Source organism: Oreochromis niloticus, linkage group LG20 (genome assembly GCF_001858045.2).
Source record: "Oreochromis niloticus isolate F11D_XX linkage group LG20, O_niloticus_UMD_NMBU, whole genome shotgun sequence".
NCBI classification, from domain to species: Eukaryota; Metazoa; Chordata; class Actinopteri; order Cichliformes; family Cichlidae; genus Oreochromis; species Oreochromis niloticus.
This window is the reverse complement of record NC_031984.2, coordinates 26347263-26363131: the sequence shown is the minus strand read 5'-3', so window position 1 is coordinate 26363131 and position 15869 is coordinate 26347263. Positions and strand designations below refer to the sequence as shown.

Sequence of the window (15869 nt, the reverse complement as noted above, 5' to 3'; positions counted from 1 at the left end):
ATGGCCAGGAAGCGTTCGCGATGTCTTCTCGGGCGCTTCTCCGGCGCTGATAATTGGCGTCTGTCTTGTGTCAGTGACGTAAAAGACGGATTTAATGCGACATGACCGTTCAAACAGCAGTCGCTTTCTAAAACATCGGATATGTATCGGATTCAGTACCACACACGAAAGTGACCTAGATCGGATTTGAAAATATCGGATTTGTGCCGTTCAAACTGTCATACCATGATCAGATATGGGTCACATAGGGTAAAAAAAAAATCGGATTTGATGCGCTTTCGCCTGCAGTGTGAATGTAGCCTAAGTGCCCACCCCGTTGTCTCGCTGCACGCCACTGAAATCCACCTCGTCTTCATCGCTGTCCTCTCGAGCATAGTAATGTCGCCTCCTGTTCTTCCTTTGGGCGCGGCTAGAAGACGTGGATGATCTTTCAGGAAAATCCTGTAGGATGAATCCATATTTAGAATTCATTTAATGCAACATTATTTTCACAAATTGTGCTGAAGATATAACTGCAGGAATGATGGGCCTAGAGATGTGGTGGGAATGGGGGGATAGAATCTATGTGTATGGATAAAATTAAAGTTATCAGTGAGTAACAAAGCTAACTAGGGGTTGTTACTGCTCTCATATAACTCTAGCCCTGCTGATAAGAGGTTGAAATGTCAGTTTGTTTAATGTTAACTGAGTGAGACCAGAAAAAGAGAAGGAAAAAAAACTGCAAATCATATTTATTTGAGAGAAAGAATCCAAACCTCAAGGCCTCAAGGCAAACTTAAAATGATACGTTAGGGACTCCTGGCAGAGTGAGGCTTTTGTGTAACAACTCGTGGTCTTCTACTCTGCACATTATTGCCCATGTTTTGTGTTTTATTAGCAGGAAGACCCTTTTGGTACATCCAATAATGCACCAATTACTGCTGAAATTTAAACCAATTTTAAGGTCCAAATGTATAACAAGTCTAACATATCTTCCAACTCCCATGTCTATTACAAAACACCCTAGAAGAGCAGCTTTAAATGAATAGATTAGAATAATAGATATGGATGCTGATTCTTCTAAACTGATCATCAGTCAGAAGTTTTCTTTACCAAAAAAACAAAAACCTGTTTCCCCCAGGAATTAAAACCAACGTGCCTCACCTGTACAGCATCCAAGTTTCCAAAGAACTGCTCCACAGGAAGGATCTGATTACTGTCATCATCTGGGAACATGATTTTGCCTGTTTCTTCATAATCCATATGCTCAGGCTCATATTTGTCCCAGATGCTATTCATTACGCAGCTGTCTGAATCCTGTCCCATCATCAGCGCGTTCTCTTTACCTTCCTGTCCTTCATGCTCTGGTGATGCTAAGCACCTCCTCCTGCCAGAAGACTGGTGGCATTCACAGCTGATGCAGGAGTCTCTCTCCAGAGGACCAGCTGCTTTAGTGTTCCCAACTGCTGAGCTGCTCTCAGACGACGAGTTCGCCTTTGGACTTTTCACACATCTCCTCCTTGCAGCAGATGTCTATGATACAAAAGTTAAGGAACAAAGTTAGGATGATGTTGGGGTAACCACAGCGGGACTCCACTGCAGTAATCACATCCTGTTAATTTGGAGCCACTCACAGCTGTCCGGTGTAGGGGTTACAGCTGTAGGGGTGTAGATAACTATACCAGATACACTCAGAAACAGCAGCTCATTTAACTCCTGCTTTTCTTTTCGACTCATCACACATCTGCAGCATTATGTACACAGACAAAACAAACCTTTCTGGTGTTTCTGGTCTCAGAGCTGCTCTTCCTCTTTCTTGGCTTCAAATTATCAACTTCACCAGGCATCTGCAAAGCATCATGATGTTTGTTTATATAGAGTACTTTATTAATGGAATGACATCGTGGGAAAAAAAAAACTATGGTTTTAGTCAGCTGAGAGGAAGCCGTCATAATGCCAGCGTTTGCTCCTGCTAAGCAGAAAATTAGCAAATGTTTTCACTCCACTCAGTAAAAGAAGCTAAATTTATCGGACAGCTCTTTAACGGGGGCAGTTTTAGGAGCATTTTCGCTTGTATGGAGATTTGTCATTTTCCAGTTCAAACACTGTCTTAACAAAAAAAATAAAAATAAAAATAGTGGACAACATCAATCGGATAAAGTTATAAAGCTGGCTCTGCAGCCCGCTGAGCTGCTTAAACCCCCCAACAGCGCCCCTCTATCCTCCGCCGGCTAAACTCCTGCTAATTTACTGGCAAATTAAAGTCGCGTTACTCGTCAACTATGACCCAGTTCTTCCAGTACAGTCAATACGCCTAATCCCTCCGGCATTGCTTTTTTACGTGTAGACGTGCCCGAGCTACGCCGAATGTGAGTCCATAAAAGGCAGCTGATAGTTGAACTGCTAAGACAACACCTGCTCAGCACAGCAGCTAGCTTTCGCCTACAAAAATCAAAGCAATATCGTCGGAAAATAACCCACCCCGGTCAAAAATGCCCCGGGTATCATAATTTGAAGCACGCGGCAGAACAATGACTCCAGCAGTCGGTATCGGTACAATAACACCAACACGGAGGTCACGACGAAGCTAAAGCGTCACTAAACACAACAAAAACGCCTAATTTCGACATCTCGGCAACAAGCTAATGCGGCCAGCTACGAGCTAACAGTAGGAGAGAAAAAAATAACTAATTCGACCTGCCTGCCGGTTTTCTCATTTATTTAAACACGTACTTACCTTATGTATCATTTGCCGGCGTGGATATTTAGGTTTTTCAGCACCTACGATATTGAAAGTTTCCACCACCTTGGGGTTTTCTGGCTTTCCAATCGGCTGGCTTCAACTAGCGACTAAACAACGGCGATAATTTTACGATGTGAGCGCTCCCCGCCGCCTCCCCGGTGTATTTCCTGCTGGTGAGGTTCACTCAGAGGTCTGCAGTTTCAATATCAGGACGTCCTCTGCGCCACACTGCACCGCCACCGACACCACCCTGTACTAAAGAGCATTAGTGAAAATGGAGAAAAAAAGAAATATATCTTAAAACACACGTGTTATTTTATATTTATATATATAATATTAGATTTCTATTATAAAAAATATAATTAAAAGTAGTTTAGTTCGAGGGGTTTGTAAATGCTTTTTACTAGATGTATTTTTGTATGTATCTGATTTTCTTTTAGGTTTTTTTCCCCACTATTTTAATATTTTATTTTTCCACAAACTTGGCCTTCTCCACTTTCACGCCATCTCAGTGCTTCTGCGGGAGTTGTTTCCACCCATCTTGTGACTTATGCTAATGAAAGGGGTTCTCGTGACACGCTGGTTCACAGTAAGCCCGTATTTCTCCGTGTTATTTTGTGAGACGGGACAATCATACGTCAAATGCCAGTTCACGCCATGTTTCAAAGTTTGGCTTTTGTTTAGCAGTGACGTATGAAGGAGGAGATTCCGGAAGTCGAATGCAGTTCCAATAAATGTCCACAAGATGGCGCAATAAGGTTTTTAAAGAAGCGTCTAATTCTTGTAATCAGCCAACAGGTCACACTGGCTTCGATTTTAACAGCTGTGTAATCATTTAGAACATACAGTTGACTTTGTCCGGTACCAAAACAGTAAGTAAACATAATTTAGAAATCATTTCATGTTCTAATTGTCATTCATCGCACAGTCCCTGTCAGGAGGCTATTGATTGCCTCCCACTCCTCCAGAGCAACCGACAACAACACGCGGCAACAGATGGTGGGGCCCCACGGATCTGAGCGTCACGGACTCAGTGTGGGATTTTTGTACGTTAGGAGACAGAAAACACCGAGACAGCTCGAGGAGTGCTGTAGTCCAGTATTTCTCACCTAGCACTGGAATTAAAATTAGACTGTCAAACTTCTTTAGAAAATCATCATCGCTGTTCCTTTATAAACGCTGTGGTGTTTGTTTTATTACTCACATGAAGATGGTTGTTAGTTTATTTATAGAATTATTTCTGAATCATTTCGTTGTATTTTAGTTCTGTTCTCTATCACTTCTAATCATGTAAATTAACGCGGATTAAAGGAGCTACTGATATTCAATATTAAGAATAAGATAATGATGTGGTGGCTAGTGGATCGGCAAAACCTGGTGAACACGTGTGTGTGTGTGTGTGTGTGTGTGTGTGTGTGTGTGTGTGTGTGTGTGTTAGACAGAGAGAGAGAGAGAGAGAGAGAGAGAGAGAGAGAAATGGGATACCTACAGGTCCCAGATCAGTTTAGTTTATTAAGGGGAGGAGATATTTGGGGGTGGGGTGAGATAGTGGTATCCTCCATCAGATCTCCAGATAGTCTGTGTGGAGGCAAAACCCTGAGAAGAAGCTCGGGGACGAACTACACAGCAAAGAGGGACGAATGTGTAACTTCACTCTGCGCTGTCATGGTCAAGACGTGGCCAAGGAGACACTTGACTGAGCGCTCTTACCCCGTGTCTTCGTGAGGTGGGACTGCAGTCTCCACTCAGGCGCACAGTTGTGAAACATTATGAAGGCATCTGAGGGTCCCAGCGTGTCACGGTGACAGCAATGGATCACTTTTTTCGGAGAAAGCGGATCCCCGCTTTTCTGAAACCCCTGTTGAGTCTGTCTCTGATCTTTGCGTCTTTTCTCATGATCCAAAAGCTGAAACTGTCGGAGAAAGACGCAGTGGGGGTTAAACATGTGAGGGATCCGGCCTGGTGCGGCTCGGAGTGTTTTTCATTCAAGAAGACAGCTATGACCAGTTCGGGGACCTCAGATTCTCCCGTGCCCGTCAAGGATTTGGAGACACAGCAGGTCCCGAACGTAACTCGGGCTTCTTGGGACGCACAGGTTCTGAACTGTAGCGCGGACGCATCGGTGAGGACCCAGGACTGGTTCCGGCGCTTGGACCAGAGATTTCACCAGTTTGTGCTTCACAGACACTGCAGGTATTTCCCCATGCTCATCAATCACCCGGAGAAGTGCGCCGATGGAAACGTTCATCTCCTCGTGGTGGTCAAGTCCGTTATTGAGCAGCACGACCGGAGGGAGGCCGTGCGTAAAACCTGGGGGAAGGAGCAAACCGTAAATGGGAAGAAAATTAAAACTTTGTTTTTACTCGGAAGCCCAAACACTGGCAAAGACGCCAAGAACCTACAGAAACTGATCGAGTATGAGGACCAAATCTTTGGGGACATCCTGCAGTGGGACTTCATGGACACCTTCTTCAACCTGACTCTGAAAGAGGTCAATTTTCTCAAGTGGTTCTACATCTACTGCCCCAACGTGCAGTTTATATTTAAGGGAGACGATGATGTGTTTGTGAACACGCACAACCTGCTGGAGCTCATCGACTTCAAAGTGGAGCAGCGCAAAGCGGCCCGCTTGTTTATGGGGGACACCATCTCCAAGGCGATCCCCATCCGAAACCGACAGAGCAAATATTACATCCCCAAGGAGCTGTACGACAAGCCGTATCCACCCTACGTGGGAGGTGGGGGGTTTCTGATGTCCGCCTATTTAGCCCGTAGGCTCTTCGTGACCTCGGAGGGCGTGGAGTTGTACCCCATTGATGATGTGTTTTTGGGGATGTGCCTGCAGAGGATCCACTTATCCCCAGAGATGCATCCGGGCTTCAGGACATTCGGCATCACCAGACGCAGGGCGAGCACAATGAACACAGAGCCCTGCTTTTATAAAAACCTAATCGTGGTCCACAAACTGAGCGCGCAGGAGCTGCTCAGGATGTGGAGCGTGGTGCACAGCCAAGACCTGATCTGCGCACAAAAAACTTCGATATGATTGACAGAAAGTACAAAGTAAATAAATTCACTAAATCTGAGCTCACGGGAAGTCTTCTTTGGACGATCATACTTGATGATCTTTACGCAATCTGCGGAGTCACGTTAATTTTTCCTTTACCGTTACGCACGGGTCTGACATGGAAGAGGAACTGAATTTAATATTGTGTGTCACATTAAAACGATTGATTTGTTTTCAGCTGACTCGGCACGTTGGCGCTCTCATCTCCACTTCTGTATGGGTTGATTTTCCGTTTTGTAAAAACCACTAGAGCACAGCTTTCGCATTGTGAAAGCACCCGTGTTTCTGTGCCATTCCAGACTGAACTGCCTTAATCTGAATTTAAAAATTAATTTAGAGACATAGATGTAAGAAACCCACGGGTGTTCGTGCAGGTGCGAAAAAGACTGACTTGTTACATCCAAGTGTTTCCCTTAAGCTTCCTTTTCCGACTTCAGGAATTCATTGCAACGTTCAAGTGCAACATGGGACTACATGATTTACAGCATAGAACACACAGCTGCATTCATATTTGAATGATTATTTTATTGAATAGAAATTGTAAATTGTAAAAATCAAATTCTGGGTATTTTAAAGATAATATATTGGTTTTGTTTTACCTTGTTTTGTAAGATTTACAAAGGCAGCCCTGAAACCAAAGAAACCACGTGTGTGTAACACTGTAAATTCATGTGTGTTAGTGTCAATAAAACCAGAGCTCTCTTGTAAACACTGAATAATGTTGCAAAACTTGATTGATATGTGTTTTATATTGCTCAACAATAATCCTGGAAGTTGGACACCGCCCATTTTTTTAATACACAGAGGGCTCTTAAAGAGAGCCGTGTATTACATGTAACTTTTATGGTGAAACACTGATTGGGAATTTTGATTACATGGAAGCACATGTGCAATGGTCCCTGAATAATGCTTTATTTAACAAATACATCTGCAGAAAAAAGAAGCCAAAATGCTGTTGACTACAAACGCATGAACACAACTTTTACATCTACTTTTGCGGCAGCTCTCAGTACAGAAGCAGACTAAAGCAAGTAGTTTCCCCACTAATAAAACATACGCTCACATTAATGTTATTACCGTTTCCAGATACATCACAATCACTTTGTCGTCATCATAACACTGTGCAGCACAACATGAGCACAACATAAGAGATAATTATAAACCAGGCTAAATGTTATATGTAGTATTTAACATTTCAGCTTGTGATTCTATCAGTTTGAAGCCAGTGATGTGATTCTGAACACTGGAGGGAAAAAATGTGGTGTACATACAGTATGTAGCATATTCATGTCCACTGCTTTCCTCATTCTAGCAGTGCTGTTTCATTCAGAGACCTACTTTGTCTCATTTTACTTCTACTTCATACTATCAGTAGGCATTGTGGAGGGAAGTAAGTCACTGTAGTGTGCTAGAAATTCAGCAGTAAAACATCATCCTTTGGCAAAAGTGCTATTTCTATATAGAATATGTATAAAAGGAAAGCAAATATGTAAACAGTTGGCTAACTGTGGAGTCGACAGCAAAGCTTCCCTCAAAGCAAAGAACATCTTCTGCTTGTAACTAAACTGTGACCTCGTTCCTCCTCCTGTTACTGGGTGTGCAAGAAGGTATGAGTCATCGTCTTCTGAAGGGATGCAGCAACTAGATAAATTTTTACTGAAACTGCAACGGTTACCCATAGAAGTTTCTCAACCCATTCATTGGGTATAGGCCGATTCAACACAAGAAACGGTTGATTTTAGTTGTGATGTGGAGCATAAATTTGCCAATCCTTACAGTGTGTAGAAGCTGGGTGGAGTTCCATGGGACAGCTAGTTATCTGCAGTGTGCATGGATCAGAGGATGAAATCTTAAAAGGTCCAAACTTGCACTAGCACATTTGCACACATACAAAGATGAAGGCCATAAGCCATGTTAGTCAAGGAGTGAAGTTCTACATACTCCAAGAGGTTTGGCCTCTTCCAGCTCTACAATTTGAAGGTTAGGATCAAATAAATGTTTATGTGCTACACTTATTTGTTTGTTTGTTTTTAGGTGTGAGAAAATCGTGGAGATAGCACGTTTATAAGCGAGAGCCTGTACTGTAGTTTAAGGATGTATAAATTACAAGCTGCAGATAACCACTCAGAAACTAATCATAAAACCTCACTACACTGGTTGCATTATAAGGGCTCAATTTCTAAAAGACAACCTAAAGCTGAAGCCTAAAGTTATATCACCCTGTGCACTGCTGCTTTACCTTTACACAAACTCTGTTTAAAATCTATCTTGTGAGTCACACAAAGTCACAGTTGGGAAGTGCAGTCCAACAGTGAGGAACTACCCGTTAAAGCTGTACAATTCCTCTGTAATGATGCTCTAAATGGCAGTGAAAAAAAAAGCCTCAAAACCAACAAATCGTATAAGGGGATTTCAGCAAACAGCACGCTGTGTGCCTATGTTTACTAGACAGGTGTGTGAGAGGCTAGAGGCTTGACGTGTAGTGAAAAGAATTTTCTGTTCTGTGTGAACTTTGTCGCACATAACAGGATTAGAATTTACGTCATCCTCTCAACAATGGGTAAAACACCGTGTTGTAATTCTGTGATCTTATAAGACTTTAAATATATTAATGGCTTCAATCATAAAGTAATAATGGCTTTAAATATATTGCATATGTCAGTGAATACATCTGAAACGTCTCAAAAGTGCCCGAATGTGGAAATAAGGGAGTGGGTGGGGTCGTCTGGTACTGTTGGCTTTCTCCTGTTGAAGTGTGAGGGGACGTCTCTGGGCTTCTTCAGACCAGCTTTAACGCTTCCCTGGTGGATACCCTCTGGCTAAAGGAGCCAGTGATGGGATTCGGCTGCCCCTGCCCATGGGTCTGGCTCTGGCTCGGGCTCCATATGACCAGACCTGCTTTAGCTTGGTTCCACCGAAAGCTCTGCCTGGAAACACCAAAACACATATGCACAAACAAAATGGTACTTTACAGTAAACTGCTAGAGGAACATTAAAGCAGGGAGCCTTTATATTCTTGCATGCACTTTGTCATTAACCTCCCGAGACCCAGCCTAAAAATTACTTGGATATTTTGATTTTAGTTCCCAGATAATTTAAATTTCGTGTCTGAAAGGAAGGTGCAGTGGCAATTTTTTTTTCGTCTTCTGTCTTCTATCTTCTGATGAATATAAACTCTTTCCCCCATAAAGAAAAAATCTGACCCTCTCCTCTTTACCCTTAGCAACCGGTTTTGACACATCAGCATTTACACATAAAGACGTGGTGTGATGACCATCAAAATAGTCTCTGGGGTTTTCCAAGTGCAGCTGCAAAGGGAGTAGATCACCCTCATCACTTATGAGGCACACCCTGGCATTTTGTTCACTTGTTCTACAGGCCTGAAATAAGAAACTATGAGATCATTTTAACACATAATTCCAGATAGTTTAACTCTCTAAATGCATACATAATACTAACTCAAATCTATAAGGCATTAAGAATGATCATGGAAGAGCTGAGTAAGGCAGGCAGGATTCAGAATCGTGGAAGGGGAGTCACTCTTAGTGCTGTCAGGAGATGATGTGGAGGAGAGACAGACGTTAGACCAAGAAGGTGAAAGCTCAGAGGATGATATGCCAGTATTTGAGGAGGCTAAGCAGCAGAAAAATGAAAGTACCTGAAGTCCATTATGGACTTTAGGTATTATGTAAGAAGTATTATGTAAGAAAGAGCGTTGAAGGAACCAGTAAAACTGTATCCTAGCTTATCCGAGTCATTAACACAAATATGCTGAATAATGTTTTATGTTACAATCCTACCGTCAGAAACTAGCAACTCCCTTTGTGATGATCTAATATTAATTTTTTTCTAAAACCTGGTTCATTATTGTCTGTTTGATGTATTCAGAGGACCAGCTATCTTGGTGATAATGGTTAGCATCATCCTGTTTTCCTGTTTAATGCTACATGCTGCAAAATGTAAGTATTGTTTAAATATTGAACTGATAACGACAGGGGAGCTACAGTTTAATGCACTTTTAGGATATATATTATTAATCATATTGATCAACAGGGTCAAAGAAGAAATCAAACTTTTGATCTCTGTGTGTGTGTATTCTTATTGCACGGTCTAGGAATTATTATACCCCAAAACCTCAAAGCCCTACATCAAATAATATGTATTATGTAAATGTACAGTAAATGTGATCGTTTTATCATTGCCCAGGCTCTTCAAAAGCTGGTGTATCCTCCTTTGAGCTTTCACCTTCCCACTCTAATGCCTGGCCCTCCTCCACTTCATCTCGTGACAGCGCTACGTTGCACAATTTTGAGTACAATCCTTTCCGTCTCACCTTGTCCTCCACCACAAAAGACACTGAATCAAAGTTTTGTTTTGGAAAGAGTAAAATTACAGCACATTTCTAAAATTCTCACTAAACCAAAGTAACAAACTTAAATTAAAGAAACAATTAGATTTTTAGAAACAGAATCATAATATCTGTAAAACACCTGTCAGCCCAGCCCCGACAAATGAGTCGTCAGCAGATAGTACAGGATTTCCTCTTAGCAGAAGACATCGTAGATTACATAAAAGTTCTCAGACTCGTGCCCTCCACAGAGGACAAGAATAAATTGTTCAGGAGACTGAACAAAGAAACCTGCAATACTAGAAAGGCCAGTATAAACAAAAAGGTTTCGTGATGTCAGCATAACATGGTGATGTCATTATGATTAGATCAAACACTTATTGTTTGTGCTATAAACCAGTAATGCACCTATACGCCACTTTTCCATATGTGAGCTGGAAAGAATTTCAAATCAACCAGTGAGAATGAAAACATGAAGATGAACTGGAAAAAAAAGTCAATTTATGAAACAACGTTTTTCAGAGCAGGTCCTGATACGTTTCAAGTTATTCTCACGATGGTCATTTGGTGGTAGTAACATGCCGAAGGATGTAAATGATACACTAAAGCCCATTACACTAGACTCCAAATTAATCTGTCACTATTTTTTTTACATACATCATTTTATTAACTGGGGGACAAAACCACAGTGGAAAACTGCTGAGCGTGGGTGCGCTCTGTACCTGTCACAGTAAGCATTGGGAAAGTGGCTTAAAATATTTTTTTTTTAAATCAGGATGTGTATGAATGCTTTACCTTGTGCTGGCTGGGTTCTTTGGGATGCCGCAGTCCTGCGTGAGTTTTGTTTACAGCCCTCTCTGCCCATGAGGTGAGCCTTCCAGGCCTGGAACAGGGACAAAGTAGCTCAGTGAGTTTGCTCCTCTCCCAGGCACTTTCACGACTGCGACAACCACGGGGTTACTGTAGGCCCAGTCAAGGCCTGAATGGCTGCCCTCCCTACCTACTAACACTGCAGTCTTTCATTGGGCTTACAGCCTCTCCTCCAGCAAAGAGAGTGCAACTTTCTGTGAGTTTTTTCTCCCTTGTGTGAGAGCGTGAAGTGAGAAACTGCATGCATTGAGTCAAACGTTTAGTGAGAGCATAAACGCATCGCAGGAAAGGCTCAATAATACTTTGCACGTGTTACCATAAAGTTGGAAAAAATGATGTGTATATTCTATATCTCATGTTTTGTTTAGGCTGCAAGTGATTTTTAAGGATTAAGAAGTTAAATCAATAATTATTCTTGTGATTCTTTGTTGTTTTTGAATCGTTCTTAACCCATATTTTGTCATACCAACAGGACTAAATGGATATTATTAAATACACCTGACAAGCAAGCTGTACTTTTGTCATTAATATTATTATAGTTAAAAAATATTTAGTGAAAACTCTGAAACCTCTTAGACATCTTTCCTCATTCTAGTAATTCCATTTCATTTAGAGATCTACTTTGTCTCTTTTTACTTTGACCTCAGACTGTCAGTATGTACTGAGGAGGGAAGGTAGTCACTGTAGTGTGCAGTGAAGCATCATCCTTTGGCAATGTGCTTTTCTACATAGAATATTAATGAAAGGAAAGGATATTTGTAAACAGTGGGTGATTGAGTCAAACTGTTGCATTTATCCATATATAAAAAGGACCATTACTACATTATGTTTACAACTTTGCTTTAGTCTCGTTTCCTTTTTTTTCCTCGGAAAAAATTAAACATCTGCTCTACAGATTCTGCCAAGGGACATTAAGTAATATATGACATCCACAAACTTTCCCCAACAGTCACACCTTTAGGTCTTTATGCCCTGGTCTATTAAGTGTCTCAACAATGTTGCTGCTAACTGAGGCAGGCGGGGCGAGCACACGTGCAGGAAGATTGTCTCTCTGAAACATGAGTTGCATGATTCATTAGGCCCCACAAAGACACAAACCAGAACGAAAGATGAATGAAACGGAGAACCAAGCGTTACGTCTCCTTGTGAGACAGAGAATCTTGTTCGCTCCGTATCCACTTTCAGCTTCCCAGACACACTAAAGAGAAGCATGGCTGGCTGTGAGACTCCAAAAGCACTGAAATATGAGCACTGCTTGTTAAAGATGACACAAAACTATTATCCCTGTGTTTATATTACATTCAACAATTTCTATTCAAATGTGTATTCAAGGTTTGATTATATTTCCCATTTGAAAATAAAATGTGGTCTATTTTGCAATGGTAGGAAGATGAGATGTGTTCATTGTCCATGTGTGAATGTGTTTCTAAACCACGCTACAGTTATCATTAATCTCTGGTTCTCGTCCACAGGGTATCTCTGTTTTGTCTCCCTCCTCTCGCCCTTCCCTAAGCCTGGTTCTGCCGGAGGTTACTTCCTGGGAAAAGGGAGTTATTTTCTTCCCACTGTTGCCAAGTACTTGCCCTATGGGAGTCATCTGAGTGTTGGGGTTTCTCTGTATTATTGTTTACCTTACAATATAACTTGCAGCTTTGCAGTGACTGTTGTTGTGATTTGGTCGTATACAAAAGAAATGAATTAAACGGAATAATCTGTATCCGGTTAAGTTTTATCTATAAGTAGCTAATCAGAATCTTTTGTCTTTAGTTCTTCTGAGACTAGCAGGAATGTGAGGAATGCAATTGTACTTTCTTCATCTTCTCAATGAAACAGCCCATTAAGAACAAAGGCTTTGCCCTCTTTGAAGCCCTTAAAGGTCAACATTAGCTGTGCTTTACTTCAACACCTGTTTGCTGCCAAAGCCTCACTTGTTTGTGAAAGGTTTCACTGTTTTATTATATGTGAAGCATCTCTACTTCTGCTTCTGACAAAGAAGACATTTCCATATGCCAATAAATCAATGGTGAAACATGTTGCCATTATTTATAATTAACTAACTGACTTGTGCAAATACACAGTCTCACCTCCTCTCCGGGCGTGAAGTTGCTGTGACACAGAGGACAGTGGTTGGAGCCTTTACCCAAAACGGGGGCTGAAACACAAAGACGACACCTTCAAGTCAGTTCTTACAGAATTACAGAAAAGTTCCCATAAATGAATTTACAGTACTGAAAGAAAGCTGCTTCAAACAAAACACAGCTTTCAGCACTGGGTCTATTATGGCAAACGTATGCTTATGCACAAGAGAAAGTTTAGTTTATCTGCCTAACCAACAGGAACTACTGTAAACAAAAGGCTTGCCGGTGTCAATTATTCATGGAACATATGGCTGCTGATGGAGAAGTAGTGTAAGCCTTGCAGTGTTTTATTGCAGAATATTGAAGATGCTGGCTTTGTGAACAGAAGTAAATGTGATGCAGCAACGATACCCAACTATGAAATAGAGGTTACAAACTCTCAGACAGAACGGTTCAATAATTTGAGTCAAACGTAATCAAGGAAATGTACAACCACAGGGTGCTAAACCAAAGTCAGTGGAAGAAAATCAGAGAAAATCAAGTTAAACAAGGAGGAAAAGTACACGAGGGGAAGCAGGTTTATCTATAAGAGAATAATTAATCATTATTTCAGGAAGTGTGCCTTCTGAAACTAATAAAATGCTGAAATCTGGGTGAGGAAATTTTTGTGGTAAAATAAGGAAGGGAAAATCCCTACACAGACATGGATTAAGAGAAACGTAACTAAAGGATAACTAAATAGCTAAGTCACTGTAAAACTGTAAAAAACAAACAAACAAAAAAAGCAAGGAAGCTGTGGAGCTGGCTGCTTTGCAGACCTGATATCTGCAGGCCTACGAGTCAGACTGATCATTCACTCCAAATGATATGCAGCCAAATAGCCGAGGCTTTATTTGCATGCTAGTTTGCTCCAGGATTACAGACTTAAAAATGTAAATAATGATATAAATAAATAAATAGTACATTTACAGAGAGCATGCTGCTCAGTAGAAATCTTCCTTTAGTGTGTATTAGTTATTATTATTATTAGTCCTCATCTCCTGTCGCCTGGCTAACACCTGACTAACAAATACAGGGTAATATACAAGGTTAGGAAAATGACATGTTTTTAGAATGCAAATGTTTTTTTTTCTTCCCAGTTTATTATTTCATGTAGATCAAACCTTGAATTACTAAATATTAAAAAATAGCTGCATTATATATTGTGGAAGTGCTGCTTTATTACTATTATTGGATATTCACTGGTTCAGTTTTGATTTTATAAAATTGTCATTCGCTGTTATGTACAGTTTTTTTCTCAATAATACTTATATAAGTGAGACCTATCATGCGCACACCAAGCTCTCACAATCATTCCTGCCTACCATTCTCCCCCCTAATAATGAAAATGATAACAGAGAAAAATAAAAAATGAGTCAGTTTCCTGTTGCGTGGAAAAGCAGAGAGAACTCACGATTGCAACCAGGACCCTGAGCGTGGTGAGTCAGGTCCTCGGTGGCCACAGCCTCTGAGCAGAGCGGGCACTGGCTGAATTTGGACCTGTTTTCACATTCACCCAGTAGGTGCTCTGTAAGGCTGGCTATTTCAACTACCTGTGAACACAATGCAAAGATATACTCAATCACCTCAGTAATGCAGCACAGATACATTCAGCAGCTTGATCTAACTCTTTGACTTCAGGTCTACAACAGAAACGAAAACCTAGTGAGAAAAATAAATAAAAAATGAGCAGTTTACCTGTCGACATTCGTCGCAGCGCCGCAACATCGGACAATGTTTCCAGTAGTGAAGGTCCAATCCTTCTTCTGTGAAAGACTCGTCTTTTTTACCGCAGAATATACACAAGCTACAACAGAGTGTAAAGTCAGAGGATCAAATGGTACCAAAGTTTACTATCAAAGCACAATTACTGAACACAGAATGAAAGATAAATGAATACCTCGACTGGAAAAAGCAGTGAATACACACCAAAAACTAAAACTCTCAAAAATAAAGGCCATTTGAATCATATATGTCTTAAATAGCCATAAAGGATGATTATATTACTAATGTTTTAAAGGTCATCACAGGATTTCGAGTAACTTACTTGTCCAGACAGTTGATTGATTGTTGGAAATCACCACTGCCAATCATCTTGTTCTGGGACCCTTTTGTGACAGCTGGAAACAAATATGATAGTTAACTGCAACAGCCAGCACTACTGAATCAAAACCCATATTGTAATTTAGACTTTGCATGACTGATGTATTATTCTATTAACAGACCTTTGTATTTATACACACTTTAACCAACCCTACCTGTCAAACTTTAAAGCTATACAAGCAAAGTTATTGCTCACTCATGCTGATATCAGTCTTTTGCACCATTATTTCTGTATCTAAAGGCACAGCTGAAATACTGGGGTAATAGATCATACATAATTTAGCCTAGTGTGTGAGACACACACTTCAAGGTCTCAAAATCTGTCAATTTTATAAGTATTAGATTATAAATGCTGAGGTCACCGTCTGTATACTGTTGTTATATGATGTCTTTTTTGCAAATATAATAATAAACTTGAATATAAACACTTTTTCTTTTCATTTTTAAGCTCTCATATCGATAAGACCATTGATCTGATTATCTTAGTTTTATGGTACACAGTATACCACATAAATGGAAATCAAATTTCAATCCCCGCAAAGTCCTGAAAATTGTTCTTTGGTCAAAATTGCTGGGGGGGGGGGGGGGGGGGGTCAGGTAAATTACAGTTACCCTTCTGTTGAGCTGTGACTTGAAAACACC

General features: G+C 40.9%; 3 protein-coding genes across 5 annotated transcripts in view; 1 reads left to right on the top strand and 2 right to left on the bottom strand.

Moving 5' to 3' along the window:
• Positions 1–176: 176 nt before the first annotated feature.
• Positions 177–2957, bottom strand: lg20h1orf174 (linkage group 20 C1orf174 homolog). The gene is made up of 4 exons (XM_005459874.4): positions 2717–2957; positions 1755–1826; positions 1144–1512; positions 177–441 (listed from the first exon to the last, which is right to left on the bottom strand). The coding sequence occupies exons 1-4, from the start codon at positions 2726–2728 to the stop codon at positions 301–303; spliced, it is 594 nt and encodes a 197-aa protein (XP_005459931.1). The 5' UTR covers positions 2729–2957; the 3' UTR covers positions 177–300.
• Positions 2958–4227: 1270 nt separating this feature from the next.
• Positions 4228–6843, top strand: b3gnt7l (UDP-GlcNAc:betaGal beta-1,3-N-acetylglucosaminyltransferase 7, like). Its single transcript, XM_003455344.5, has one exon. The coding sequence runs from the start codon at positions 4533–4535 to the stop codon at positions 5766–5768; it is 1236 nt and encodes a 411-aa protein (XP_003455392.1). The 5' UTR covers positions 4228–4532; the 3' UTR covers positions 5769–6843.
• Positions 6844–7225: 382 nt separating this feature from the next.
• cep104 (centrosomal protein 104) overlaps positions 7226–15869 on the bottom strand; it is a 36261-nt gene continuing 27617 nt past the window's right edge. For all 3 annotated transcript variants that reach the window (XM_003455345.5, XM_019349960.2, XM_005459875.3), the window contains 6 exons: positions 15172–15244; positions 14823–14931; positions 14539–14677; positions 13092–13159; positions 10933–11020; positions 7226–8716 (listed from right to left, as the gene is read on the bottom strand). In XM_003455345.5, coding sequence (XP_003455393.1) covers positions 8580–8716; positions 10933–11020; positions 13092–13159; positions 14539–14677; positions 14823–14931; positions 15172–15244 — 614 coding nt within the window. In that variant the 3' untranslated portion in view covers positions 7226–8579. The remainder of the gene's footprint in view (positions 8717–10932; positions 11021–13091; positions 13160–14538; positions 14678–14822; positions 14932–15171; positions 15245–15869) is intronic.